Genomic DNA, 15,713 nt, shown 5'->3' with positions numbered 1-15,713 from the left:
TGAGAGCAAATGTTCTCATATGGATTTGAACTTATAAACTGAAGGAACAAAAAAAAAATCACTGTCCTCTTTTTTAGTGTGTGACAACTATTGGATACTCCCTAATATATCTCTACTAGAGAGTATTAACATTACAAATGTTCGTGTCTGGAGGAACCGTTGAGGCCCCCCCCCCCAATATGCCTCAGTTTTATTCCCTAGACACAGATTGTTAGAAAAGTAATTGGTTTTCTTTTAAAAGTAAAGATTTTCATATAAAAAAAGGAGTGTTATCTTGTCTTCTGATTTATTCCTGAATGATCTAAGGTATTTGCAAAAATTCAGATGGTGTATGGTCCTTAGTGCACTGAAAATCAACTAAAAATGAACACAGTATTTGTAGATTGAGTATTTCTAAATTGTGCCTAATTTAGAAAATGCACATAAAAAGGCCGTGAGTCGAACTCCCTGTATGATGAATCAGAAGAGTTTGAGTGGTCTTATCAACCATGGGACATTTGTTATGGGCAATGCTTGTGAAATGTCAGAACAGATCCTTAGACTTCTCTTTCCTCTACTACTCTAAAGTGAAGCTTCCGCCATGAAGTGCTCTGACTTATTGGCCAAGATCTCAATCTTGGGTCTCCACATCTGGTAAAGTGTGTGCTCAATCATTAGAGCTATCTCCCAGCCAATGATAAACCAAATTTTGTCAATTTATTTCCAAAAATATTGATGGGCATTGGGTGACTTTCACTTCTTGGATATTTTAAATAATGGTGCTTTGAACATGAGTGTGCAAATATATTTTCAAGACCCAGCTTATTTTCAAAAATACCACTCTTGCAGAATTTGGGCTTTTAGTTATTTCATTTCCATTAATTATCTCAGTCTTATTTCCATAGTTCAGTGCAATTTATGAATTCGGTAGGAGATCCAATTCAATTCATGATATCATTAACATTTTTTATTCAGTGATCATGGCATTTAACAATCTCTGCCACACTGACATCCAGACAAAACATCTAACTCTATCCTCCTCTCCCCACCTCTACACCTTTCTCTTTCTCACTCCCCCCGCCCCCACTTCTCTCTTCCTTTTTCTTTCTCTCTTTTTGTGGACAGACTATCTTAATGAGTATGAAGGATAGTCAAGATCTTTTATGGGGAGCTGAGAAATGTGAGCTGAATGGTCACTCTTTTATACTAGATTATCTCTCTTTGTGGTGTATAGTGCTGCTCCAAGATACCAATCACTGAAGGTGAAGCAGCAAAAGAATGATGTTTCAAGGAGATGGAGAAATAATTTAAATATATATATATATATATATATTAAAAATGATTCTTTTCATGAGAGAAGCAGAGGGAGACAAAGACCAGAACACTTCTCATCTCTAATATATGGCAGTGCAGGGGGTGGATCCTGTAACATCTGTAGCCTTAATGAGGAAAGTTGGAAGTAACTTAAATGCCTATCAAGATGTTATGGGATATATATTCCATGGAAGACTACTCTGCAAGCAAAAACAGATCTTGAATCCTTTGAAACAAAATGGATGGAACTAAAGGTGATTATGCTTAGTAAAATAAGAGACAAAAGACAACTATCAGATGGTTTCAACCATATGTAGAATCCAGAGATCTTGCCAGAACAAACAAACAGAAGCAAGCAAATTAAGACTTGTGAGAAATATAGTGGTTGTCTTTGGGAGGTGGGATACAGAACTTTATTGGTGCGTGTGTTGTGGAACGAGACATTGTAATCTTACAATCTTGTAACATACATAACAAAATAACAAAAATTTAAAATATATACATATGTACATATAAATTATATAGTTTATACATCATAAAATACTATATATACTATAGTTTATTTCATAAATTTATTCCATAATGTCTTTTTTGTGTTATCAGTTAAGCAATTACATGTTTATAAAGCTATATGCAGAGCCCAGTTTCCCTTTTAAGTTCCAGGTCAAGACATAATAAGCATGAATGCACATAAATCTTTTAAGGAAAATATGACATCTAGATATAAACTCTCCATCCTAAAACAGATGTCAGGAAGTCAAATAGGAAATTCAAAAGCAACATAGATATAAAAAATTATAGGTGATAAGGAACTTTTTAGTTTTAGTTATGCAGACCTAGTCTCACTACCTTTTGAAGGGGTTGACATTGAGTAATGAAGCAAGGTTGGAGGGAATTTCAAATATTCTTGGACTTTAATATCTATGCTTAATATAGTGTGTGTGTGTGTGTGTGTGTGTGTGTGTGTGTGTGTGTGTGTGTGTGTATCCTACTTAGAAATACCCCTTATTATAAATGACTACCTGGACAGCCAGCAGAACTTAATTGTAGGTATTGTCACAACTCCAGCAAAGAAAAGAGATTCCCAAAAAAAATGTCAATTGTATTTTTTTTTCTAGCACTGGAAATCCAAATCTGTACTGTTATAGACTCAGGATTTTTTTTTTTTTTTGCCTCCAAGGATATCACTGAGGCTTTTTGCCTGAACTATGAATCCAATGCTCCTGGAAGCCATTCATTTTCCCCATTTTTGTTGCCCTTGTTGTTATTGCTGCTGCTGCTGTTGTTGGATAGGACAAAGAGAAATCGAGAGAGGAGGGGAAGACAGGGGAAGAGAAAGATAAAGACACCTGCAGACCTGCTTCACCACTTGCTTGTGAAGCAAAACCCCTGGAGGTGGGGAGCCAGGGGCTCTAACCAAGATCATTAAGCTGGTCCTTGCACTTTGTGCCATGTGCGCTTAACCCACTGTGCTACACCGGGCCCCCAACTCATAGTTTTTTATGGATGATCTTATGGGGGGGGCTATGCATACAAATATTTTTATTATGAAAAGGATCAAGCCTGCACAAAACTATAGAAAATAACAATTAACTTGCAATATATATATTTATATATATATTATATATATACTTGCAATATATATACATATATCCTATCACAGATTCAGTAGTTATCAAGGTTTTTCCTGATGTTTTACCTAGTGAGTACTTAAAAATATGAGTTATTAAATCAACAAAAAATATCCATCAGGAAAAACATAGTGGACCCTCTTGTGGGTCTCTACAGGACCTTGCCTTCAATGTGAAACAATAATGGTAGGCACTGCCCCATTATCTGAAGGGAGGCTGGGTCAACATACTCTGCCACTTGAGGAATACAGGTCCTGCAGTGAGTGCAGCCTAGAATGTTCCTAGCTATGACCATAGAATGTGAGCTCAGACCTACAGGGATACAGAGGTTACACAGGCTCCTATGCTGAATATCAGATTGATGAGGTTTACAGTTAACAATATTTATATACTCTTGCCATATTTGGGAGCTACTCTTTTCTCTGATCCAACTTTATAGTCGCATTTCCAACTCTGACACCATCTCCCCAACACAATACCTTTAACCCACATGCATGTTAGGTAAAGGGATCAGGTAAAATTAGTAAAAGTCATGGGCCCCTTGAGATATACCTAAAATAGACTTCCTAGCTTTTTCCAAAATGGAGACCCCAAAATCTCATCTGCTATATTCTTACCTTTAAGTTCATTATTGTTAAACAATTTGTTCTGCTTTATGTCTTAATGCTTTCCAGCCACCAAACTGAAGATGCTACTATGAAGCCAACCTGACTTCACTGGGCAGACTACTTCAGCAGTGTATCCTGGAACCTCACCTCTCCAGAGCCCTTCCCCACTAAGGAAAGATAGAAACAGAATGGAAGTATGGATTGACTTGCCAACGCCCATATCCAGTGGAGAAGCAATTACAGAAGACAGACCTGCTACTTTCTGCATCCCATAATGATCCTGGGTCCATGCTCTCTTAAGGATAAAGAATAGGAAAGCTTCCAATGAAAGGGATAGGATATGGAACGGAACTGTGTGGAATTTACCCCTTTTCCTATGATCTTGCTGATCATTATTAAATCAATAAAAAAGAGATTATAAATTATAAATCATTCACACATTGCTATTTCATTCCTACTACTGGTGTTTCCTATCTGCATATTTTCTTAAATATTTTCTTAAATGATATTAACAAGAGTAACACAATGCTAGTGATTATTGTTTATCATATAATGTCAGTTTATAATCAATTGTCACTACTGTCTCAAATATGTCACTTTAAAAATTTTTTGTTTAAGATTCCAAAATAGATCCATGTGTACACTTATTGTAGTTATTTCTCTTAAGATCCCATTATGGGAGCAGTTGTCTTTTCCATCACTTGTTTAAATTGGGTTAGTCTTCTCAAAAAGCATATTGCATCTATATTTGTTTCATAGCTTTCTCATAGCATTATTTCACAGTTCCTCCATTGCCCCTAAATGTATTTTTTAATTTATTTTAATTAGTGGTTTTAAATTTATTTACAAAATTGTAAGATAATAGGGATATAATGCCATAAGGTTTCCACCACCAGAGTTCTGTGTCCCCATCTCCTCCACTGGAAACTGCAGTAGTTCTCCCAAGGTCACCGATATGGACTGATTCTATAACTATTATCTACATTTACCCCCCAATTTTTTTTTTTTGCCTCCAGGTTTATTGCTGAGACTTGGTGCCTGCACTATGAATCTATTGCTCCTGGAAGCTATTTGTTCCCCTTTTGCTGCTCTTATTGTTTATCATTGTTGTTATTATTGTTATTGCTGTCATTGTTGTTGGATACGACAGAGAGAAATTGAGAGGGAAGGGGGCGATAAAGAGGAGTGAGAAAGACAGACACCTTCATTGGTCCTTATGTTTCGCTCCATGTGTGCTTAACCATGTGTGCTACCACCCAGCTCCCCATGCTTTAATTGAACGTTGCCAGATTTCTACTTGTTATTATCTTTGAGTTTAGATAAAATAAGGGAATTTATTGTTATGAACACAAACCATTTTTTTTTACCCTTTATGTAGGCAAAACTGAAGGTATTTTTTCTATTATTGATTACAATATTTTATGAAAAATTTTGTTAAGGTAAGCTTAGTTTAAAAAACCAATGTTTTAGAATTATAATTTGACATTCACAAAATGTCACTATGCCACCTCTACCACTGAAGAATCAAATCCTCCACTAAAGTGTGTTCAACTCTCTCTCCACTTTGGGAACCCACTTTGTCTTTGCCTCACTATCCAGTCCTCTCTAGAAACTTCAGACTTATTACTTGGACTAAAAATCTGTCAACATTTGATTTTGGTAGGCCCTCTTGTTTATATTATCCCACATCAATGAGAGCACTCAGTCTGTTCCTTTCATATAAATTCCTTTAGAACTTGTAGGGCTAGTTCAGTGGTAGTAAATTTAACTTTAACTGTTGCTTCTCTGAAAATTTCTTCATCATTCCTTCAAACATGATTGATAACCTAGCACTATGATTCATGCTTGGGCCATTTTTTTACTTTCAACACTTTGAGTATATCTTTCTAACCTTTAGGGGTTTTGTTGAGCAATCATCTGATTACCTTAGGGGACTTCTTTAAAGGTTTCCTTCTGCTGCTTTTAAAATACCTTCAGGATCTTGGTCATTTTAATTATGTGCCTCAATGTGCTTAGGTTTTGTTTGTTATTTGTCTTGCAACTCTTAGAACTTTCTGTATCTAACTCCTTCTCCTCCTTAGTTTGGGAAAATCCTGTTGTAATTTCTTCAAATAAGAATCCTGTCCCTTTTTCTCTCTTCCTCTGGCACTTCTCTGTGAATGTTGTTCCACTTGAAATTGCTCCATTATTCTCATACTATTGCCATTTATTCTTTTTTGTTTTCTGATGGCTTCTTCTACCCTATCTGCTAACTCACCCTGTAGACTTTTAGTTTTGAATTTACTATATTTCCTATTAATGTATTTTTAGCTCATTTACTTTATTATTTATCTCTAAGATTTAAATTGTCATGACTCCTTTCAGTTTTTTCTTATTCCTCCCCTGAATATGATGAAGTTTTCTTCTATTAAGCTTCTCATTTTGTTGACCATCCTCAGCACCATACCTTTCAAATCTTCTTTAGGAAGTTTGCATAGCTCTGGTGAATTTGGGGTTTTCTTCAAGCTGTTTTCTTCATTCATTAATGTGGGCTATCTCCTCTGTGTTACCAGTAGATCTGCTTTTCCATGATGACCTGAACTTGGTCAGTGAGCAGGTACAAATGTGATTCAGACTTATTCAACAAGGCCACACCAACATGTAAGAGACCAGAGGTTTGAGGTTACAGGTATTCCACAGGTTGGCAGGGGAAGAAACTGGAAGATTTGGGGATGGTATCAAAATATTCTACCTTTATTCACCTCCAGGTTAAGTTACTATGGTTACTTTTACCAGTTCGTTACTCTGTAGACTAATAAAATTCCACTTAGCTGATACTATTCTCATATACAGTTTATAATTTCTATTTCTGTATTTGCATAGTTGTGGGTACAAAACTATAAAAGTATTGGGATGTCAGGATTTTATTTTAGCCTGCCCTGAATTTGCCAGATTAATGCTATGTACAGCGGCAATTTCTTCATTTCAAAAAGATTTAAGACACATACGGAAGGAAGGAAGGAAGGAAGGAAGGAAGGAAGGGAAGAAGGAAGGAAGGAAGAAAGGAAGGGAGGGAGAGAGGGAGAGGGAGAGGGAGAGGGAGAGGGAGAGGGAGAGGGAGAGGGAGAGAGAGAGAGAGAGAGAGGAGAGAGAGAACACGGAATGAATTTGCAGCAGCAGCAGCAGCAGTTTCACCACTTGGGAAACTTCCCTGAGCAGGCGGGCCTGAGCCTGAACCTGGGCCCTTGATCTCTGTGATGTGCAGCTCAACCACCTGCTCCCTCAATATCCTTAGAGTTCACTTGAGTCCCACATTGATGCGTTCTGTAGTGAAATTTGAAAAATCGGTTAAATGAAGTCCCCCCCCACACACACACACACACACACACACCACCCCTTTCTTCTTCTTTTCTTTCTGAGCCATTCCGAGTTCTAGCATTATCGCAAAGATCACTTCAACACAAGACTGGGAAGGAAACGAAATTACTTTAAGCCGAGTACTCACAGCTCTGACCTCTAGGGGCGCCTGTTCAAAATCCGTTAAGAGGGCGGGTACTGGCCGCGCCCGGTCTGTTCTCTCTCGCGAGAACCAAGGCGTTGGGCTTCTTGGCTTGTGAGTCTCCCGGAGAAAGTGCAATGGCGCCGGGTAGGTGCGAGCGGCTCTTCTCGCTGGAGCTGGTCGTTGACTGGGTACGTCTTGAAAGCGGGCTGCCGCCTCCCGAAGTCGCAGTGGAGGCGGAGCGGGAGGCGGAGGCGGCGCCCCCGCAGAGTTCATCTCGCCCCCTGCGGCCCGCCGTGGCCTTCCGCCTGCTGGACTTCCCCACGCTGCTGGTTTACCCTCCTGGCGGCCCGACTGCCCGCGCCCCGGAACCCCAGCCCGGGCTGTTCAGCTTTGGTCGCGGCAAGTCCTGTCTCTTCCGCTGGCACCCTGCCACCCTGCGCCGCCTGCTCCTGGGGACCCCGCTCTACACCATGCTGTTGCACCTGCCTCCTGGGCACCCAACTCCTGCCCCGCAGCTTCTGGGCGCCTGCAGCATCTCCCTGGGGAACTTGGTTCATAGAGTCCTGGCTCGCACCTCTTCCAGCTGCACCCAGGGCCATCGGGGCAGCTTCTCGCTGCACAATGAAGTGGGCGAGCTCATTGGGGATATCGCCTTGGCCTACCGCCTGGCTGACCTGGGAAGCACCTTGCTGGGTCATCTTGAGCGTCCAGTCACTTCTGTGGCAGTTGGAGTGGAAGCAGTGGAACTGCAGAAAGCTCCAGAGGTCAGTTCAGAAAGCCAGCGGGGAAAACAGGCAGCCTCAGACTCAAACTCACTAGATGCTGGTAAGCCGCTGGTAGCTTTAAAACCCCCAAAGAAGCTGAAAGATTTGAAGGCAGTAGTTGTCCAGAGTGAGGCCAACTCTGCTAGTACTGGTTCTGTGGAGAATGGGGTAGCCAGTGCTGCTAGTTCCCCAAATCAGGACATCAGAGAGCTGGACACTGAAACCAACATATTTTGCCCTCCTCCTCTGTATTATACTCATTTGCCCCCTCCAAAGATGCCCCCTTTACAGCATAAAATCACCATTAAGCCACAAGTGAGTCTACCAGAGGAATTTGATGGTGCATCAGTGGAAGAAAGACCTGCAAATCCCCCAACACATAGTAGTCATCTAAAACATACAAATTGTACAGCACAGAGGACAACTCCCATGCTTATAAACCCTCCTCCACACGTACAGGATGTAGGAGGAAGTAGTCAAACTAGTTATCTTCCTCAAAGTGAACAAGATAGAATTAATATGATAAGCCAGCTGCCTTTGCTAAATGCTTTGTTGGTTGAGTTGTCTGTGTTATACAACCAACCCATGGCCAGTCCTACTCGTATACATCCTCACTTATCCTGGTTATATAGAAGTGAGAATAAGAAGTCACCAGAATCTTATGCCAAACCCACCTTTGATTCTGCAAGGAAAGACAAACTCTCTACTGATGGAAATGAAAAGGCAGTGAGTCCTCAGTATAAAGAAAATCAAGTTGCAAATCTAAAGAAAGGCAGATACTTTAGAAATAGTGGTATAGTCCCCAACAGAGTCCCAAGAGGAAAGCTACTTTATGGCTTAACAAATACACTTAAACTTCGTTTAAAGCAAACAAACCCTGCTATGTTGGTAGTCCATGAAAAGAGAGAACAGTATAGAAAAATGCAAGCACAAATGTTAGGTGCAAAACTCGGAATTACATCTTCCAAAATTAAAGTAGTGAACTTTGCAAAACATCAGCAAGAGCACCAAATGCCCAAAGATCAGCATTTAGAATCAGTCGCATCTTTTTCAGAAATTCAAGAATTCTCAGAGCAGACCAGTGGGGCTTTTGATAATCCCGGCTCAACTACAGAAACTAAACTGAACTGTGCAACTGAAAAGACAGTTGATGGTGAGAGTAGTACCAAGAGTGGTGCACTGGAAGGAAGGAAGAATCAAAGTAATCCCACTGTCCCAGGAAGGCTTATTCATACAAACAGTCTGGGAGGAAAAGTAGAAATGAAAGTCCAAAATACACTTGTTTACCAACAGTTTGAAGATGTTAGCCGAATTGTAGTTGTTGATAAGGAAATAGATGACAGGGAGATTAAAATCACTGAGTCTGACTTTCTTACTGCTGACAAGTGTGAAGATAAGCCATGTAAAAATAGTTGCTCTGAAAGCATATCTGAACTAAACTATTCAGATGATTTCACCAGCTCTTGCTACTTTGAAGAATCTGATACTAATGAGGCTACTAGCAGAATTCTACCAACTTGCAACAGCAGTCCCAGGGCTGGAGCCTCAAAGCATAGTCAATATACACATAAATCTAGAGAAACAAGATTGTCTACAAGAGAAACTAGCAGCGAAAAGAGCTCTTTTCTTAGCCCACCTTTTTCAATTGGGTCACCAGTACACTCACAGAAAAGGTCACCTATTGTAATGAAGCTAGATAGAAGTTTAGAGGAATCATCTAGTACCTCCATAAATGATTTCTCTTCATTACACTGGACTGAGAAAAAAGGAAACTCCATATCCCAAAATAGTGTGCTTGGTTGTAAAATCACAAAGATGGATAAAGATATTTCAGTTAAACTGGAAACAAGAACTGATTGCAAGTCTTTAGAAAAAAGCCAGTCACTTCAGACATCTCAAGTGAGTTCTTATATATCATCTAATTTGACAGAACTAAAAGACAATGACCTGGATAGCAGTGTATCAGAAAACTTTGAAGAAGACGATGTTGAAATTGGTTCACTAAATATATCCAAGCAATGCAAAGATATTTCTGACTTAGTAGTAAATAAACTTCCAGGATATACAGTATAAATGTGTGATTTTGAAATATATTGATTATATACTAATAGATTTTTGAATAATTCTTTTTTAAAAGTGAAAACTTGATGTTCTGTTTGTTTAATTAATGCTAACCCAATGAATATGACAGTATTGATCATGAAACTACAATATTATGTAGGCAAGATTTAATTTGTTGACTCTTAAATGAATAAAATATTTGTTTCCCCAAATGTATCTATTCTACAGTTGAGTTCATAAATACCACAGATAATAGTTAATTAGTCTAGCCTCAAATTAAACAAATGTAGAAATAGTTTTGTAATGTATAGTTTGTATGGATAACTTACATTTTTTTCCTGTTAAGCTGAAATCAACACTACCAAGAGGTTTAAAAACTTCTGATGGTATAGAAAAACAAAGAAGCCTCTGGAAACAAAGCCACAAAAACACAGGAAAGAAATTTAGGTCACATCACAGGCCTATACATTTATATGCAGAATATCGTCCTTGGAATTTTAAAGCCTTGTATAATAATATTAATTATTACATTACTAATAACAATATTAATATGTGTTAATGTCAGTAAATCTTGGAATATGAAGGAAAATGGGTCATCTAGCTTTGTGAAGAGTATTAGGAGGAGATGATAGAAAACTTTTTTACCCTGGATTTCCAAGGCATAAGTAGAGCTAATTTTTCTAAATTTATCTTAAATTTAGAAATAATGAGAAAACTGTAAATAATGAGAAAACTGTAAATAATGAGAAAACTCTTTCCATATGATCCTAGGTGGACCCTTTTTTTTTCTTTAGGGGTTCTTGCTGGGGCTGGGTGCCTGCACCATGAATCCACTGCTCCTGGAGGCCTTTTTTTTTTTTTTTTTTTTACCTTTAGTTGCCCTTGTTGTAGCCTTCTTGTGGTTATTATTACTGTTGTTGTTGATGTCATTCATTGTTGGATAGGACAGAGAGGAGGGGAAGACAGAGGGGGAGAGAAAGATAGACATCTGCAGACCTGCTTCACCGCCTGTGAAGCGACTGCAGGTGGGGAGCCAGGGGCTCGAACCGGGATCCTTATGCTGGTCCTTGCACTTTGCGTCAGGTGTGCTTATACTGCTGCGCTACTGCCCGACACCCCCTAGGTGGGCCCTTTTACCTGAAGTTTCTTTCAAATCATCTTAAATACTTTTCTTCCTCAATATTTCACACCTTTCCCTAATAGTTGTACAAAAATATCACTTTCCTCTAGTGCTTTGAATTCCGAATGAATAATGGAGAAGGAGCTGTCAGTAATGCATCATGGAAAAATCAAATGTTTGTGGATGAATTGAGAAAGGATGAGTCTTGATTTTAAGATAGTTCTGATACTCAGTGGGAGAGGTCAGTGAGATATTTGAATAATGTGCCACTTTGTCATATGTTCGAGTCCAGCCCCCACTGCAATGAAAGAAGATTCTGTACTGTGAGATGTCTCCTCTCTCTCCCTCTCTCTCCCCCTCCCATATTTATCTCTAGAAAAAAAAAAGCAAGAGGAAGAAAGAAAGGAAAGAAGGAAAAGAAATAAATCAGAGGAAATTAAATGGTAGAACACATGGCAATATGTATTTGAATTAATAGAGTAATTTTTGTGTAATATCAGGATAGGATACTAGACAGTTACTGAATAACAGATAAGATAATCCTAATATGGTTATGGGAGGTCATATTTTGGAGGGAAATATGGGACGGATCCATGAGTTAGTAAATGGCTTAGTTTTTGCAGGATCAAAAATTGCTATTTGTAAATTTGACTACTTAGAATATTGCATATTTCTTTCTTTTTTTTGTTGTTGAAATATAGTTCTTTTTGAATGACTTCCCAGGTAAACTATAAGAACAATAGGGAGTGGATTTAGGTAAACTATAAGAACAGTAGGGAGTGGGTCATAATTGAGCTGAAGTCCCGAAGAAGCAGTGTACTCCCAGGGTCTACATAGTGAAAGACTGAGGAGATAGAGACTTTCTATGGACTGTAAGAGAGTGCTTCCTTTCTACCCAGGGATTTCCTTTTTAGCAAATCTCTAGAATCTTTGGGTATATTACTACTTTTTGTTTGTATTATTAAAAGAAACTCCAGTTACAGAGTATCCCACACCCAGTAACTACCTGGACCACTGAATTTTACAACTTGTGATTTTAGTGTCAGTCCTGTGGCATAAATTGAAACTAAAATCTAGATTTGGGATGATAAAAAGTAATGGATAGATTTAGCTATGGAGAAACTTATCTAAAAGAGTTGGTCTGAAAGTTAACTGCTGGCATATCCAGAAATCTTAAGACAACATTTAATATACTAGAGTAAGGTTCTGGATTTTTCTCATCTCTAATTAATAAAAAGAGATATTAATGATCAAGGAAGTCCATTATATCCTTTATTACTCATAACACTTCCCTGTATTAGACAACTCTTTGTGCTGAAGATCATGACACTGTAGGGAAGTGAAAGAGCAACTCGAGTTAATTGTTTTCTTATTTCTTATTCGTCAGTAAGCCAGTAGAAGGGGTGTTGATAAAATACACAAATATCAAGAAATGAAATAGAATGGGTGAGTGAGGTTAGCTTTCAGCTCTATCTCTATTTGTGAATACAGAAATTTTACAAAGTGTGCATATGTATGTATATATATATGTGTGTGTGTGTGTGTGTGTGTGTGTGTGTGTGTGTGATTGCTGAGGCATGCATATTCATTTTCACTATTCCAGGCCAACTTTCTAATGAGGGGAGTAAAGAGGAAGAGAGACTACACCAGAGCTTTTCTTGGGTACTTGGCACTCCTCATGTGGTATGCTAGAGCTCAAATCTGCATCTTGTGTATATGGTAATGCAAGCACCCTACCTAGTGAGCTTGAATACCTGGGGCTGGACAGTGATGTTTCTGGTTGAGTGCACACATTACCAATTGAATGATTTTTGATGATTCTATGAACCAGTAAATTTTATTCCACTCATATTTAAAACTGGCATTGCACAGTATAAAGACAAACAGCATATGTATCAGTCAAGTTTTCTTCACTCAAGCAAACACTAGTGTGATGCACATAATTCTAAACTGGCCCCTACCCTTGTATAATTCCTCTATTTGCACATAAGTAGGATTTATAACTTTTTTTAAGTAAAAGAAAATGGTCAAAGATCAAAGGATTCAACAGATGTCATTAAAGCCCCTAGTCAGAAAATTTTAAGTTTGTAAAATGGAGAGATTACCCTAGGAACCTCATCATGCAAATCCTTTAAAGAGATTTTTTTTTTAAGTAAGCTATTTTACCATCTGGCTTTGAAAAAACAAGAGCTAGGAGTTCTATAGCTAAAAAGAAATGTATTCTGCATGGTCTGGGAAGTGGAGTACTAGACAGGGCGTTGGACTCTGAGTTCAATCCATGACAGCACAGAGTGATGTCTGGTTCTTTCTTTCTCTCCTATCATTTATCATGAATAAATAATTTTTTTTTTAAAAAAATGTGTTCTGTCAATGACACCATGAATTTGAAAGTGGGCTCCAAGCCTCAGATTAGACCCTAGTCATCACCTGGATTGAGTCTGCATAACCCTGGGCAAAGTTCTTTACTAAACATATATGGACTCTTCACATAAATAAAATGTGATAATGCATGGATATATATTTTAAATGTTTACATTTTTTCTTTATTGGGGGATTAATGGTCAGCAGTAAAATACAGTAGTTTTACGGTATTTTACAGTCAACAGTAAAATACGGTAGTTTATACATGTGTGACAACTCTCATTTTTCCACATAATACTCTAACTGCCCCCCCAGTCCTTCTCTGCCTTTATGTTCCAGTACCTGAACACTTCCCCTGACCCCCAGAGTCCTATACTTTGGTTCAATACACCAAATCCAGTCCAAATTCTGCTTTCTGTTTTCTGTTCTTATTTTTCAACATCTGTCTATGAGTGGGATCATCCCATATTCATCCTTCTCTTTCTGACTTACCTCACTTAACATGATTCCTTCAAGTTCCATCAAAGATGAGGTGAAGGAGATGAATTCACTTTTTTTAAAATAGCTGAGTAGTACTCCATTGTGTATACAGACCACAACTTTCTCAGCCACTTAGCTGATTTTGGACACCTGGGTTGCTTCCAGGATTTAGCTATTACAAATTATGCTGCTGTGAACATAGGTATTCACAGATCATTTTGGATAGATGTATTTGGTTCCTTAGGTTATATCCCCAGGAGAGGAATTGCAGAGTCATAGGGTAGGCCCACTTCTAGTCTTTTGAGAGTTCTCCAGACCTCTCTACAGGGATTGGAACAATTTACATTCCCACCAGGAGATACATGGATATTTTAACTTGCTAAGTTTTTGGCAATTGTTATACATGAATTAAAAATCAATACAAATATCCCATAAAAATATAACAAGGGGGCCAGGCAGTGGTGCACCTGGTTAAGTGCACACATTACAGTGTGCATGGACCTGGGGTTTAAGCCCTTGGTCCACATGTGCAGGGGGAAAGCTTCACAAGTGGTCATGCAGGGCTGCAGGTGTCACTGTCTATCTCCCCTCTCTATCTCCCCTCCCCTCTCAATTTCTGTCTCCATCTAATAATAATTTTTTAAAGGAAATAAAAAATAACATGACAGGTCAAAAGACAAACTTTGGAAGAAAAGAAAAGGCTTGGGACTAAACGGTAACTCAACTTGTAAAGTAAATGCCTTCTGTCCTCCCTATAAAGTGGTAGTGAAAGGAGGCTGAGTCATTCTACCCTCAAAGAATACTGGTCCTGGAATGAATATAGTCTAGAATGTTTCCAGCTGTGACCATAAACTGCAAGCTCAGTCTAACAGGGACCCAGAGGTTACACAGACTCTTGTGCTAAATATAAATATATGTGGGCCCTGGGTCAGGTAGATGTTAATTTTATTTATTTGTTAGTTAACTTTATTTATAGATTTGCTTCAAGATTGGGAGCTACTCTCTGCCCTAATCAAATTTTATAGCCCTATTCTCAACCATCTTCTTAGACAAGATTTTTTTCTACCTCTGTGTTAGCTATCAAACAAAAGCTATGAAAGAGCCCCTTAGGAACATACCTAAAATAGACTTCCTAGCTTCTTTCCACCCTAAAATCCCTGTTCTCATCTGCTCTGTTCCTCCTTGTGATTTCTATTTATTAGTCTTTTTGTCCTGCTTTAGATCTTGTTACTTTTCAGCCACCAAGTTGCAGATGCTATCGTGATTCCATCCCAATTTCCTTGGGCAGAGGACCTTACCAATGTGCCCTGGAACATCTCATCCCTCCAGAGACTTACCACACTAGTAAAAGATACAAAAAGTCTGGGAGTATGGATTTACTGGCCAACACCTATGTCCAGTGGCAAAGCAATTACAGAAGCAAGAACTCCCAAATGCTGTGCCCCAAAAGGAATTTTTGTCCAGTATCCCAGTGAGGAAATTATAAGGGGAAGAAGGCTCTGAACTCCAACTTCATCAGGATCTGGAGAGGGAAGAAGAAAAAGGGAGGGACATTTGGAAGTACGAATAGGGATAGGTGTGACTTGGAAAGGAAGAGAAAATAGGATTGTGGATATAATGAATATATAATACATATACATATACATATACATATACATATACATATATACATATATACATATACATATAGTTATAGAACTAATAGTCAACTCATATCTATGACCTTGGGAGAACGACTGTAGCTTCCAATGGAGAGAATGGGGATACAGAACTCTGGTGGTGGAAGTAGTGCAGAATTATACCCCTGTTATCTTATAATTTTGTAAATTAGTATTAAGTCACTAATAAAATAAATAAATAAATAAATAAATAAACAAACAAGCTGTAAAAAGTCAAGTAAATGTCTTCCATGCA

General features: G+C 38.4%; 1 protein-coding gene and 1 long non-coding RNA gene across 2 annotated transcripts in view; one reads left to right on the top strand and one right to left on the bottom strand.

Moving 5' to 3' along the window:
• Window positions 1-6,160, bottom strand: part of LOC132538905 (uncharacterized) — a 40,876-nt gene extending 34,716 nt beyond the window's left edge. The window contains exons 1-2 of the long non-coding RNA XR_009550210.1: window positions 5,979-6,160; window positions 3,785-3,827 (exon numbers count right to left, since the gene is read on the bottom strand). This is a non-coding gene — a long non-coding RNA (uncharacterized LOC132538905). The remainder of the gene's footprint in view (window positions 1-3,784; window positions 3,828-5,978) is intronic.
• A 513-nt stretch (window positions 6,161-6,673) lies between these two features.
• MAP10 (microtubule associated protein 10) lies at window positions 6,674-10,050 on the top strand. The gene is made up of 2 exons (XM_007536225.3): window positions 6,674-6,752; window positions 7,032-10,050. The coding sequence occupies exons 1-2, from the start codon at window positions 6,674-6,676 to the stop codon at window positions 9,848-9,850; spliced, it is 2,898 nt and encodes a 965-aa protein (XP_007536287.2). The 3' UTR covers window positions 9,851-10,050.
• The last annotated feature ends 5,663 nt before the right edge of the window (window positions 10,051-15,713 follow it).

Source organism: Erinaceus europaeus, chromosome 6, assembly GCF_950295315.1.
Source record: "Erinaceus europaeus chromosome 6, mEriEur2.1, whole genome shotgun sequence".
NCBI classification, from domain to species: domain Eukaryota; kingdom Metazoa; phylum Chordata; class Mammalia; order Eulipotyphla; family Erinaceidae; genus Erinaceus; species Erinaceus europaeus.
This window is presented reverse-complemented; position numbering and strand designations above follow the sequence as displayed.

Coding starts and splice junctions, on each gene's coding strand:
- MAP10 (XM_007536225.3), top strand. CDS start 6,674: ATGAATTTGCAGCAGCAGCAGCAGCAGTTTCACCACTTGGGAAACTTC. Junction 6,753..7,031: donor GGGCCTGAGCCTGAACCTGG/GCCCTTGATCTC, acceptor TCTGACCTCTAG/GGGCGCCTGTTCAAAATCCG.